Genomic DNA, 13,536 nt, shown 5'->3' with positions numbered 1-13,536 from the left:
CAAGAAATATAAGCTACCTGCTAAACTGAATTATTTAAGAACTGTTGCTTAAAATTTCATTTTTTATTATTTTAAGACTACGATAAGCCTTAAGGTACACTACTTTAAATGTTTTAATCAATATGAGAGTGTTGTTATTGTAAAGACAAGTTCTATGATTATGGAAGTGTGGAATAAACTAAAAGCGTTTACTGAAATATTTTCAAAAACGTTCATTTTCTAGGGTCTTAAGAACTCTCTATTTATTGCAGTGCAGCAAAGACGATGGAAACGAGACCCTGACTGTGGACCACTGCATTTGAGCCTGGCCCAAACTTACCATTAGATTGCTTAATTTCAGACTGGGAGCCGTATCGGGTAACAAATTGTGGCAGCCTTTGTGCAAAGGCTCGTCGGCAGCGTCCTCTTTATCGCTCGCCTCGCCATTAATCACAACAAAATCAACATGATCGTCGATTAGCTCCTGGCTGAGTGCGGATGCGGACGCGGAGGCAGAGGCGGATGTGGCCGCGGATGTGGATGCGGATGGAGTATGAACAATGCCAGCATCGCTGCCACTGAGACTGCAATCGTCGCTAAGCTCGCAGATGTCAACACCCTGGCTGCTGATGGGGGATAGGAGGATAGTGGACTTTGGAGGTGGATCGTGGCCATTACTCTGACTCGTGCGGTGGTTGTGGTGGTGGTGGGTGGTGGATGTGGTGGTGGTGGATGTGGAGGAGGACCACGAGGACGAGCTCTTTTGCACCGTCTGGGTGCGGATCACCTGCATGGCGCCGTTGGCGGTGCGGGCCTTCAGCACCTCCAACTGTTTGCGCTGCGTGTGCTGTGTGCCATTCGGCTGTGAGATGTTTTGGGAGTCGGATATCTGGGGAGAGAGCGGAGAGAGAGAGGGGGATTCAGTGGTGGCAGGATAATGAGTGGATGTTCCAGGGGGATTTATCACGGTATTAATACAAACATAATGTGGTATTAGGATTTTAGTACGATTTTTTAAAGTTTAGTTGGTGTGTGCTCTAGGGATAAACTTATACTTATAATTTTACCAAATATCTTAATCTGATTTTCAAATTTAATATAACCACTTTAACGTTGCCTGATCTAATTAATACATCAAGAGATGCCGTGTTATATCGATTTCTTACCCATAATAGCATATAAATGGGTGCAAAATAAGATAAATAAAACATTAATGTGATTGTCTAAACTCCACAAGAGGTGTGGGTGTGTCCCATGCGAGGCGTAAAAGTGCTTTGTCGCATGGCAGTCGGCCGTTGGCAACGGGGCGTATGAAAGTTGCCAGACGAAACACTTGACCGTCAGCCCCCCTTTTCCCCCCCGTTCCAAGGTGCCCCCCCCTTGAAAATGCCTCTAGATGCCTCTTATCTCGACAGCTGGGCGTGCTCAGTTCGCCCGCTTGGCACACGTGACCAAACGCCAGCCACAAATCAAAAGACTCTCGAGAGCAACTGCAATTGCAGCGGCAAACAAAACAGCAACTGCACCCTTTTGTCGTAATGCACTCGAAGAAACGCTTTATTTTATGCACTACTGCAATATAAAGTATATTTATTAACTCCTAAGCTATATAATCAAATTTGATTTTTAAATCAGCTTCATTTATTATAGCGAAATATTTAATAAATAAGGCTCTGTCTCCAATAAATGATAAAAAATTATTTAAGAAATTATTCTGATTATATTTTATTATTTCTTGTGCATCGTTTGGAACAATTAGCAGATCCGTTCATTGGATCGTGCCATGACACACCATCGAAGCTAGGAAACAGAAACAGAAAAAGAAATACATGTACAAAACACACTCGAATCGAACTGGCCAAAAGATCGATTGTGGCAATCGATTGCATTGATGATTTATAGTGCTAAAATGCATAATGTGCTCCAAATGAAAACTTTAACCCGCCGGTTGTCCAGTTCGCGGCGTATTCGTGTCAATGACCAAAATGCAGCCGCACATTTGACTATGAGTCAAAGTGCAGCATTGTTTATATAGAATATAAAAATTTGAATGTTCACCAGGCGGTTCGAAACAAAGAAAATTGCATATTGTATGCAAGTTGTGGGTTGAGTCACCTCACTGTTCTAGGTTCTCACTGGAAGTTTTGACTTTTTTGTGCTGTAACTCATAACTCATAACTCATAACTTGGCGAATGGCGAAAATAATTTCTGTGGTTCCACCCTTGGTAATTAGCTTCATTAGATGGGAATTTTTGCGGGTGGCTGAATAAAGAACGGAATATAAATAGGAATACGCAAATTCTGGGAAGTTTTAAAGACTTGGCAACAGCTATATGTTCTTTAATATGGATACTGTACGAGTTCAGGGTAATCCCTTTCAACGTTCTCCATCAGGCGGTTTCACTTATTCAGGTTAATTCACAATGCAGTTTGGTTCGATTTCTGCCTGGCTGGTGATTTTAATTCTTCAAGCTTCCCATTGACCCGAGGGCAAACGGACAATGCATAATAATTTCAGCGGCTCCCTAAAGTCACACTCATCCTTGGGACTTGGAACTTGGAAAGACAAAAACAAAAGAGTGCAGAATAGCGTGGCAGACATAAATTATAAGCCCAGTTTGGCACCCGCGGCCATGCACGTTCTGCCGCAGTTTCTCACGATGGTCAGAAGGAGACTCTTGGCGATTCGGGACCGCTTTTCCGTAATGCCTCGCAATTTCCTATGGAGTGAACGCTGCAATATGTGTATGCCTGTCTATCTATCGATGACCTCTTTTCGCTGGCTCGCTGATTTTCCAGCTGGCTGCGCCGTTTTAGTTTAGGCCAGCATGTGTAGGCTGGCTGGCTCGTTGGCTGGTTGGCTGGTCTTGATCTTGGCCAGGCTAATTAAGCTGTTTGGTACCAATCTGCATGGCCCAGGGGGTGGCTCAATCATGGCAACAGCTGGCGATGAACGAAAGCCAACTGTAAATGAATTATTCCGACCTGGCCAAAATCAGCCAGCCAGCTAGTCAGCCAGCGATCAGTGTCATGATCTTGTACAGCCTCCGACGACCAGCTGATGATGTACACCCGACCAAAAACCAAAAAAAAGGAAACCACATAATTGAAAGCGCTGGATCCAAAACCGTTCCGAACCGAACCGAACCGAAGCGCAAAGTCAAGTTGAAGGTTCAATGAAATGCAGAGACTTGCCACGATTTGCACGGAGCCCAGCACTCGCATATATTATATGCCAGCCAAAGTCGTGATGATGTAGAGGAAGACTTGGCTTTCGGCTCTACACTGACACAAATCGCTGAAGACTATTGAAACTATCTAAATACGAAAATCAATCTGTCAAGTAAAAAGTCGTTTAAATACTTTAGAGCGTATGTTAACAAGCATATGTTAAGGTACAAATATTTTGTTCAGTTCATGGATATGCCGAAATATTTCGTTGCCTGCGCTTGAAACGAATTTAATGATGCTGCAGCATCATCATCATGGTCATCATCATCATCAGACGCAGTCGTCTGCCTGGTCGTGTTCGGTTCAGTCTGTCTGTGGCCATAAGATTGACTGTCTATCTCCCGACTCCGACTTCTGCCGTGTGACTCTGTGACTCTGCCTCTGCATCTGCCATGTACGTCCGTGTCTTCCATGTGGCATACAGTCCGGCCCATCGTCCAGATGTCCTCCAGTTCGTGGCATGCATGTCGCCTTTTCTACCTTTTCTGGCTCTCCCGGCTCTTCTGGCTTTTCTGGCTGGCAGTTCGCACAGATCGTCGGCATAGACATGCCAAACCATTGACTCTTTTTATTTTTAGCTGGCACTGACTTTGGTACTTTGCAGCAGATCACTGCACAGTGGGATGCGATCTCATGGCACTAAGTAATGGCAAAAGGAAAACAGGGTCTACGATTCATAAATTGCCATATCTTCAAGTGCATTTGAACAGAGCTTTCGTTTTCCCAGGCAGCATTTTCTTATAGCCAAAAAACCATTCCTTATCCGATTTTTACAAATTCATGGTAAACACTTATTAAAATATTATTTTAATGATTAAGGCATATGTAGTTAATCATTTATTCAAGGTCGTGCTGAATGACTCATATGAAGTATGTTTCTGAGCATCACCACAGTGCACTGTGAAGTGTTTTCTGTTCTGGTTTGTGCCATTTTGTGAACCTCGTACCTTACGACCTGTGCTTTAAGCCATAATAATATACATTTGTAAATGCATTATTTCTGTCACGATCTCGTTGGCTTCATATCTCTATATATGCTCAGTCTTTTGAGTGCAGTCGGTATATCATAAGAGTGCCTATATTTGCGTCATTGACTCCTCTACCAGCCACCTGAAACTCACTTCGGTCGCAGTCTTGGTCTCAGTGTGGAGTTCATTAGCGGCAGAGGAAACACTTAATTGCGGCAAGACACGTCAGTTGACATCCTCAATTAGTTGCAAGTAATTTACGTGTGTCGGCCAAATGGCTTGAAGAGCACTCGGGTACAAAGACAAATGAAATGCTGGCAGTTGACCACAGGTAAGTCCCGTGAGTGGCCGGTTGCATCTTCTCCGCGGGCAGCGTCTCTGGATTTTATTTCGTTTTTGTTTTTATTTCTTGTTAGACTTGTGGCAACCCAGTGACCCACAAAGGCGGCGGCATTGCCAGCGGCCCGGTACCGTTAGGCGGCAACATTGTGGCAACATGGCCAGCAACTGAAGCCCCAACTGCGAAGCAACTGCAACTGCCGGCGAATAATTCAAACTCTGCTGCGCTTGCATGCTGCAAAACCAAGACAAAAAACTAAAAAAGAATCTAGCAAAATGTAAATTTCTGCATTGCCTTTCCTTCTCCACAAGCCGCCAACCATAATGCTAATGAAGAAGTTGTCAGGAGATCCCTGCTCCGTCCATCTGGCTGCCTAACGGTGTCTGGGTGCGTCTGCATAGAGATCTGCTCTGCTCTCCAATGCTCTGCTCCATAGACCGTGGCAATTCGATATTGGATAATGGCTATTGCCAAATTGATTTCCCTGCGATCCGTGGCGGCAATCGCTGCCTTTGACTTTGTCTTTGTCGGCAAAAGCGCTTCGAATGAACAGCGGGACATCGGTGATATAAATCCCGGACTTGGCCATCAAAAAGAGCCGAGTCGAGCTCTTTAAACTGAAACTAATGCGGGCTAGGACCAGCGATGGCAAGCTTCTAGGTCTGAATTTTTGTTTACAAAGAAGAAACTAGAAACTACAATAATTATTTAAAGACCCTGTGCTATTAAAAACGCCTCTGATATTGTTATTTTGTTTGAAAATTAATTGTTGGAAAGTATTTCTATTTATAAGCACTTCTCGATAACATACTACAAAATATGTTTATATGGTTTTTATTTCATTTTATAGCTTAAATTCTATTCCCCCCGACACCAAAGAAGGATAACTTTTCGCATCACTGGCAAGGACTTGGTGTCTTCTTTCGACTGATCGTTTCCAATTGATTGTATTGATCGTTTCCCCAGCCAGTGCCCCCACTCTATTACCCTTTCATCTTTTGGCCAGGCTCTCTGCATCGTCAGCCGCAGTGGCAACAAAGTTCAATCGCGATAAGATACAAAGTCAGCGGAATAAAACAACTTTCCGAGGTATTTTTCTTTCGGGTTTCGGTGTATCTCCGCGGAATACCCTGCAGCCATAAAAGTATGGCTCAAAAAGGGCATATCAACACTGATCGGGTGAATGTAACAGTTGCCAAATTGAGTGATTGTCTGGCCATTAAATAGTCTCGAATTTAGCTGCAGGAAGAATGCATTTAAAATGTCAACTTTGAACTGAGCCGCATTCGATCGAATGTTGGTACGGAAATGAGAGGTAATAAGCTGCCATAATGTATAGTCTTCATCATCTGCGGGATCATACAAATCAGACCACTTGTTTCAGAGCTGCTCCCAAATCTAAGTACAGATAAATTCTAATAGCTCAAAATGTCATAAAACTTCTCGGATGTTTGGGCAATCCTAAGGTCAACAGTCTTTAGATATTTCGCTATGATCTCATCGACGGGGGAATAGGATATTCCATTGTTTCGTAAGCCGATCAGTATTCAGTTAGAGCAAAAAATCACTTAATTATTTGGATCAATCTCTTCAGCTCGAGTGCGGCAATACCAAAGCCATGATGTCATTGCATTTGATGGACGTTCCCGGGCAGTCCAAAGCGAATAGCTCGCAGTTGGCTAGAGTATCTTAAAGTCCAGATCTCGTTAAGTATCTTGGGCTATTTCAGTTTGACCGGACCACGAGCAGAGCCACGAACTAAGATTCAAGATTCTATTTCGATTTGGTTCTGGGCCGAGCACTCGAGGCGCGAACTCCAACTTGGCCCCACACACACTCTACCAGCCAGTAAACATGACTGGATGGCCAAATGGACAACTGGCCACATGGCCACATGGCCACATGGCCAGTTGATGATGATGGGCTAGGTTGATGACGGCTGCCAGTGGATGAAATGGCATAAAATTAACGATAGGCCCCGAAGTGCTGCTGTGCCATCCAGCCAAAGGCATTTATAATTAACCGACAAATTCTAGAGCAATCAATGCTGAAGCGTAGCCCAAAGACAAGTGAAATCTTAAATCTGAAATCTGCAGAAGAATAGCACGAATTAATTAAGTACGGCCGTAACGAAAACGCCAAAGTGTTTCGCCTTTTGCTGAACATCTCACTGATGCGAAATCGAACCGTAAGTGGCACAGCGTGTGCAACTGCGTTAAAGCTCTTTATTTTCCTTTCCTTTCTATTAATTGTATTTTATTTCTTTTCTTCAGCAGCAATTGGAACTCGCATCCAACTTATCAGAGCCATGCGTGTGACCTCTTAATCATGGTTGAGTAAAAACGGTCAACGAATCTCCGTCCATGTGCAACTCAATGTGTGTGTTTCAATGGGAACTTGGGGAAAAGCCGTCTGTCACGCAAAACAGTCTCAACTGGCTTATCGAAATCGCGGTATTCCGTAACCGCCATCGAGCAGCTGACGGGTTCTCAAGCGATTAACTATGCTATGCGTAGTTAGCGTTGCGTTCTTGCCGAATTATTGAAAGCCACTTGCTTGAGTTTTCATCTCGAGAATTTGTGTTGAATTTAATTGCGCTTACATTTCTTAAGAGCTCAGCAATCTAACCATCAGATGTTACTTGAAAATAAAGTTAAAAACTGTTAAATTGAACTATTAAGTTATTTTCGTTTTGAATTCCGGTGTAATTTATGCACCTTTATCGATCAACTTCTGTTTCTGTTTGCTTGCTCATGGATCCAAGCTTTGAGTATTCAACTAAATAAACTATTAACTGATTAAAATCGAACAGCAAGGAAACCGAAACTAGCAATCAAGCCTAAATTGCCGCAGACTCTACTAAATTAGTGAACGCCTTCCCATTTAGAGAGTCTGGACCTTTCAATTTCATTTAAAATACGATGGACAAACAGAGAGCCCAGCAATTAGGTCTAGACCCGCGGGGAGCTGAGCAGACTAGAGCGACCAGCTAGTCATGGACTGGAGCCACTGGTTCCATCAATCAGAGCCAAAAGTAATCGCATTGTGGTCGGGGCCATACTTCAGGGATGAGTGCCTAACTCGTGAGTGGAAGAAGTGCTACCGGTGTTTACCTACAGCCTAGGAAGTCATTTCGAGAAACTGATGAATGATCAAAATTAGACTAAATATAACTGCTGTTAAGCTAAATATAGAACAAAGAAATATAAAATGCTTTAAATACTCTTTAAAGTGAACTTTGAAAAAGATTCATTCACGGCTTAATATGAAGGGTTAAAAGTTTTGTAAAATCAATATAGGTATTGCAGCTTCTTGAGACCTATATAAGCCGCAGATACCCTGTATTTCCGGAAACATACCCACTGATGGGCAACTCCAGATCACGCTGCCACCTTTAGTCTGTAGTCTACAGCCACTCACCTTGCCGTAGCTGTTCAGCGGTCCGTTTATCCAGCGGTCTGCCTCCAAGCGTCCGCTGAAAAGGGCTCCGGTATTGGGATCGATGCGTTGCCATTCACGCACCTCCCTCTGGAAGGGGGACCGGGAGCCCCCCGCTCCTCCGACAGCCGCCGTCGGCTGCAGATGATGATGATGATTGTGATGATGATGGCTCTGACTGTGATTGTTTGTTGTGGCCACTTCCATGTCGAGAAGATGGAGCTGGGGCTACTGTGGTGCGCTTTTAATTTGCACGCTCGATGCGCTCGAGCTGCCTTTTCCACTTTTTTTTACTCTTGCTGCTTTGCTGGCTGCTCCTCTGGAAATGGGAGGCTGCACTTGGCCAGTGCTTTGTGGTCGTCTTCCTCTGCTTTCTGGTGCTCGCCTATTTCAAATTATTATTTATTGTTATTATGCTACCGTCTAGCTGTTCGTGGCCGCTTCCCAGGCCTCGTTCGCGTTCGCGTTCCGTTCCGTTTTGGCTAAATTAATGGCAACTTTAATTCATTATCATAATAATAATTTTCTAGCTATTCTAGCCCTGCTACTGTGTGTGCACGTGGCTGCCTCCCTCATCCCTCCCACACCTATAATAATTTCCTCGACTTTTCTTTTTGCACGCTTTGCTAACTATTTGCTTTGTGGCTTTCACGGTCTAATTTGAGACTTCTCTGTGTGCCTTTGGTGTATGTTGAGTGCTGAAATGACAAGAACAGAGTAGATAGAATTTTCGTTAGTTAATTATGTTGCAAAACTGGGAGCTATAGGGTATATGGGTATATGGTATATATAAGTAACTTTTTGCTGATCTCTAGCGGAAGCAAAAGTGCTTTGAACCGCCGTCGTGCAGATTTCTAATTAAATTTGCGGCCAACGTCCAACGACCAACGGATATGAGACCAGTCTATACTCATGGAGACTGATAGCCGCCAGCGGCAGAGGCTGGGATTCTTTTGAATCCACTCTCTCGCTGTCAGCGGATGTCACAGTCTATTTCCGCCTCAGAGATCCCTCAGTTAATGGCGGACATGTGTGTCCACTTGTTGTTTCTCTTTTTAATTCAATTTATTCTGCTGTTTCGTTATTATTTCAGGTAGTCGGGCGATAAGTCCGCATCTCCAATGCGTGTCTTTTTTTTTTTTTGGCGTTGTCGTCATATGTCAGACACATCATTTGTAATTGTCAAAGTTATGCAAGAACTTCATTTATTTTGGGGCACAGTGGTTGGTCATCAAGGTAAGGTTAAGGTTCCAAAAAGTTATTAGGGTAAACTAATGATTTCAGTTCGGTAGATGACAAAATTAATGGAGTTTTGGTCATGGAATTTGATTTACTGAGCATATAAGCATAAATATTTCTATTAACATTTGCGTTAAGAAAATTCGAAAATTCGGAAATCAAGTTCATTGCTTAAGTCTTTCGTTGTTCGAAGAACTTCTTCCATATTTCCAAAAAGGAAAACGATTGTTAACTTGAATTTTGTTTATTTTGGGGAATAGTTGTAATAAGTTATTTACATATGTACAATAAATACATTTTTCATTCTTGAAATAACCACTATCACCACACTGTTTCCCCCCATTTTAGGCTGTCCAAATAGGTGTCGGTCGGCATTAACACTGAAATACCTGTGTTTTGTAGCTCTGGCAACATAAAAAAAAAATAAAACGAGCAAAGTCAAATTTGGCCCAATCCCCATCCCGAGGTCTCAAGTGGAAAGAAAAACAGCGGATGCAATTGGGTGGACAGCACCCTCCTCCCCCGCCAAAAACACTTACAAAAGGAGAGAGAAAACCAATTTTCCAAATATTTTAGCTCTGGCTGGCCGCTAAATAGTAACTGTTAGTAAATTTTCCACAGCTCGACTCGCTTGTTGGCTGTATGTTGTTGGCTTTCGTTAGCCGAGCTGCTCAGCCATTAACTTCCTCATATGCCCAAAGAGCAGGCGGTGGAAACTTGTTTTCCCCGTTGAACTTGCACTCGTTTTGGTTTTTGGATTTGGTTTTGGTTTTGGCGAGTGCGTCGCTGAATCTTTTAGCACTTTGGCTAGAAATAAAAGCTGCTTGAAACTTTTTTTTTCCTTTTTTTGTTTTTGCTTCGGCACGCAGACTTACTCCACATTCACAAATTGGATTCGTATTTCGGACACGTTTTGCCGGTTTTCTTTGGTGACTCTGTGTTTATGCATCCCAGTGTATGCGCCCTAGTTGATTGTGTTAATTAAAATTTAATTAGGCGTAATTTAGTGTAATTAAGCGATGGCATAAATTTAATGACATGGAACTGGGCGCTGGGGCGTAAGCATGGCCAATTTATTAGTGTTATCCTATCGTTGATTTATATTTTTTTGGCGCTGTAAGAAATGAGATGATCAAGTCTTTGGTTTCGCTTAAATTTTAAGCTGTATTCAACCAGTTAATATGACGATAGTCGCATTCTAGCCATTGGAAGAAATAACCACAGAAGTACAATTTTCAACTTGAGTTGTTCACGTCCACTTGGCGACTTTAGGCCCCATACCAGCAATGATGTGACGATGAAGGTTATTGTAATTATTACTATTGTATTTTTTACAGTTTGGCTGTCACCCAACCGCAGTAAGGAAATACTGAAAATGCTTTGGCCGTTCACAACGGTTATTTCCGTTGCAATACTTGGCCAAAACGAAAGTCATTTTGCTTGAGGTTTCTGCGGTTGATTTTGTATTGGGTTCCAGTTATTTCAATATCAATTTGATGCGTAATTCGCCAGAAATTCGTTCGAATTATTGTTGTTTTTTCATGGGTTAAGTGTCCCTATGTAGGTTAATCCCTCATTTTTGGTTTTGCATTACTTTTTTCCCCACCCACACGCAAACTATTTAAAAATAGTTTGAAATGAGTGGGCTGCGAAAAAAACAATAGGTCCATGTTTATTAATAAACACAAAGATATGAGCCTAAAAACAGACAGCAGAGATGTGAGGTTGTTTAATTGACATTGAAAGTGCGTGACAGGAAAAATATTTGTGTTACAAAATTTTAGCGAGAAACTGAAAATGTAATTCACACTTTTCAGTATTTGCAACGCGTGCGCAGTCCACGAAAATCGTGCAGCAATTGACCGATATGCAAATCGTTCTTTTTCTTTCAGACAGTTGAAAATTTGCATAATTGGCCCGCATTCGCGTGTTTTTCGTGTGTTCTAATTTGAATTTGATTTGTGCGACACAAAAACAGAAGCAGCACGCTCCACAAGACTTGGACAACAAGTGTGAACAGAAAAGTTGGCACAACAATAAATTGTCAGTTTTATTTTTTACAAAGGCTGTCTTGCAAAATACCTAAGACAGCTGCAGAGTAGACAATGCCAATCCAAAGTCGCAATAATTTAATTTTAGTGGAAGACACCTATTTCAAACATGTGTTAAAAGAGAACTTATTCACAGCCAGTTTTTTAATCTGATCAATCATTTCACGTTCTCGCTGTCTTTGTTGGCATACACAAGTTTTCCTAAATCTCACCCGCTCATAATTATTTATTTCTTATTTATCTCGTTTGCCTTTCAACAGTAATCTTTGGCCTCATGATTTGTGTGTCTCAATCAACTTTTAATGTTTGGCTTCGTTTTTGAAGAAAGGCAGTTTTTTTGCGTTGCTACAATTCAATTATCAGAATATAAAAACTTTTTGATCGCCGCCACAATTGAACAGCAACGCCTCTATGTGTCTATTGATATATCTAACCATAAATATATCTATCTACATATGAAAAAAAACACAAGTGAGGCAAGCTTCCGTCTTTTATTGCCTGGGCTGGGTTTTCAATACACTATGACTGAATGGGTTTTGTGAGGCTTGGAAAATAATTTATATTTAATATTTTTTTCCTGATTTGCTTACTTGAAACTGAACTTGGATAGGAGCAGACTTCGTTTAGCCGTCGTTATTAGTCACACGCAAAATAATCTTTGAGTCTTTGTTTGACTTCCGTATGAGACATGTGGAGCCATAGACAAATGCGCAAATCAGTTAATTATATAGACGCTGGAATATTGTAACGATGCCAGCCAATTAGCAGCACCCGCACTGGAATTAACCGTAAAAGGTATCAGTGTGTTCTCCCATTTTTATTTAATTAGGCAAATTAGATGGAAAACTAAATACTTATGATGTGCAGTTTGTTGTTCAGGTAAATGGTTCCTTCGAGCATTTCACTCGTATTCCACAATTACATAACTTGGGCACGCCAGAGTGCCAAAAGCAGAGACAGGTTCCAGCCCCTAAGCCATTCACACTCTGCCCACGAAACGAAACAGGTAATTGTGGTCGTTGTTTTTGCTGCCGTGTCTCAAATGTACAGACATATCATAGATATAAGTATAATGATATATCTACTTGTTCCGTCCAATGAAAATTGTAATTTTACGATTTCCTGCTGACGCCCACAAGCAGCCCGTGCGATCAATTTTCCGCTACCTGCACAACGGGCACCACACATAAGTCAGTGCGTATGCGTAATATGCAAACGATGCGTATGCGTAATGTGCAATTTTATATCCAACTTGTGCAACAACTCTCTGCTGAAGCAAAAGCTGAAAGCTAATTTTTTCGAAAGTTTTCAACCATCTTCCATATTTATGACGCTCTATAAAGTTGGAAAATTATACATTTTTTGGGTGTTAATCAAATACAGTTAGCTTTAACACTTGCACTTGTCGTTGGCTTGAAACCAAATATTAGAGATTTCAATTAGCAAGCATAGACTGAATCAACAGTAAACATAAAGGAGCGCTATGTCTGCGTAAACAATCAAAGGTGTTTACATTGAGAAATGGAGTCATAAATTTACCTTATAGACGTATATGAATGAAATAGTAAGTAGAGTTAAGACTCAAAAGTTGTTGTTCCTTTTTCGGTTAACTTCGAATCAGTCCTTGCTTATTTTATTCAAATCTTTCGTGAGTCACTGAACAGACATTAGTATTTCCAAGTTAACAATAACATATTACAGAGCTGTCTTGGCAAACTAAAGTTAAGTTCGTCACATAAATACCATTCAGCGGAGCAAACAAATTGAGTTGCATGCCACGGCGCCTGCGATTGTCAGGCAACATTTACAACAAAAATAACCGCCCTCACAGCGGTTTGCACCGAAAGTGAAACGGGCCAATAAATAAAGCCAACATCCAGAGTTTATCGGAGTTAAGAGATCAGGCCGCAAAATGTGAGTTTGTGGCCCAGCTTCGCCCTTCTTTTTTTTTCGGGCTCCCACATGCATTTCGGACTACAATGTGACAAAATAAATGAGCCGTTTGGCAATGCGAACAGACAGAGCGAAAAGAAAAAGCGAACCAAAATCAGGAACTGCATATTAAATGAAGCGTAACGAGTGGAAAACGGAAGGGGTAACCGCACATGATCCAACCCAAGATGGGATGGGGTTTTCGGTGGAAAGGGCCGCTGCAGGGCCCCAAGTTAATTACAAGTGACGCCTACCAGGGAACTGAGCTGAACCAGCTGGGTGGCCCACAAACTCCTGAGTTGGTTAAGTGAAATATGAGCTGCAAGCATATATTTTTGCGAATTTTTCATGGTTTCC

At 42.0% G+C, this 13,536-nt stretch overlaps 1 protein-coding gene across 15 annotated transcripts in view; it reads right to left on the bottom strand.

The window, feature by feature from the left end:
• LOC6527798 (pneumococcal serine-rich repeat protein) overlaps nucleotides 1–13,536 on the bottom strand; it is a 35,660-nt gene that overhangs the window by 9,867 nt on the left and 12,257 nt on the right. For 8 of the 15 annotated variants that reach the window (XM_015198316.2, XM_039371178.2, XM_039371177.1 and 5 more), the window contains exons 2-3: nucleotides 7,940–8,439; nucleotides 320–868 (exon numbers count right to left, since the gene is read on the bottom strand). In XM_015198316.2, the coding sequence (XP_015053802.1) occupies nucleotides 320–868; nucleotides 7,940–8,164 (774 nt within the window). In that variant the 5' untranslated portion in view covers nucleotides 8,165–8,439. Of the gene's footprint in view, nucleotides 1–319; nucleotides 869–7,939; nucleotides 8,656–13,536 lie in introns of all 15 variants that reach the window. The other 7 variants (XM_015198319.2, XM_002088835.3, XM_015198327.2 and 4 more) reach the window with 3 other exon arrangements.

This window comes from Drosophila yakuba, chromosome 2L (assembly GCF_016746365.2).
Source record: "Drosophila yakuba strain Tai18E2 chromosome 2L, Prin_Dyak_Tai18E2_2.1, whole genome shotgun sequence".
Lineage (NCBI taxonomy): Eukaryota > Metazoa > Arthropoda > Insecta > Diptera > Drosophilidae > Drosophila > Drosophila yakuba.
Note: the sequence above shows the minus strand (reverse complement) of the source record. Positions and strands in the feature narration are given on the sequence as shown.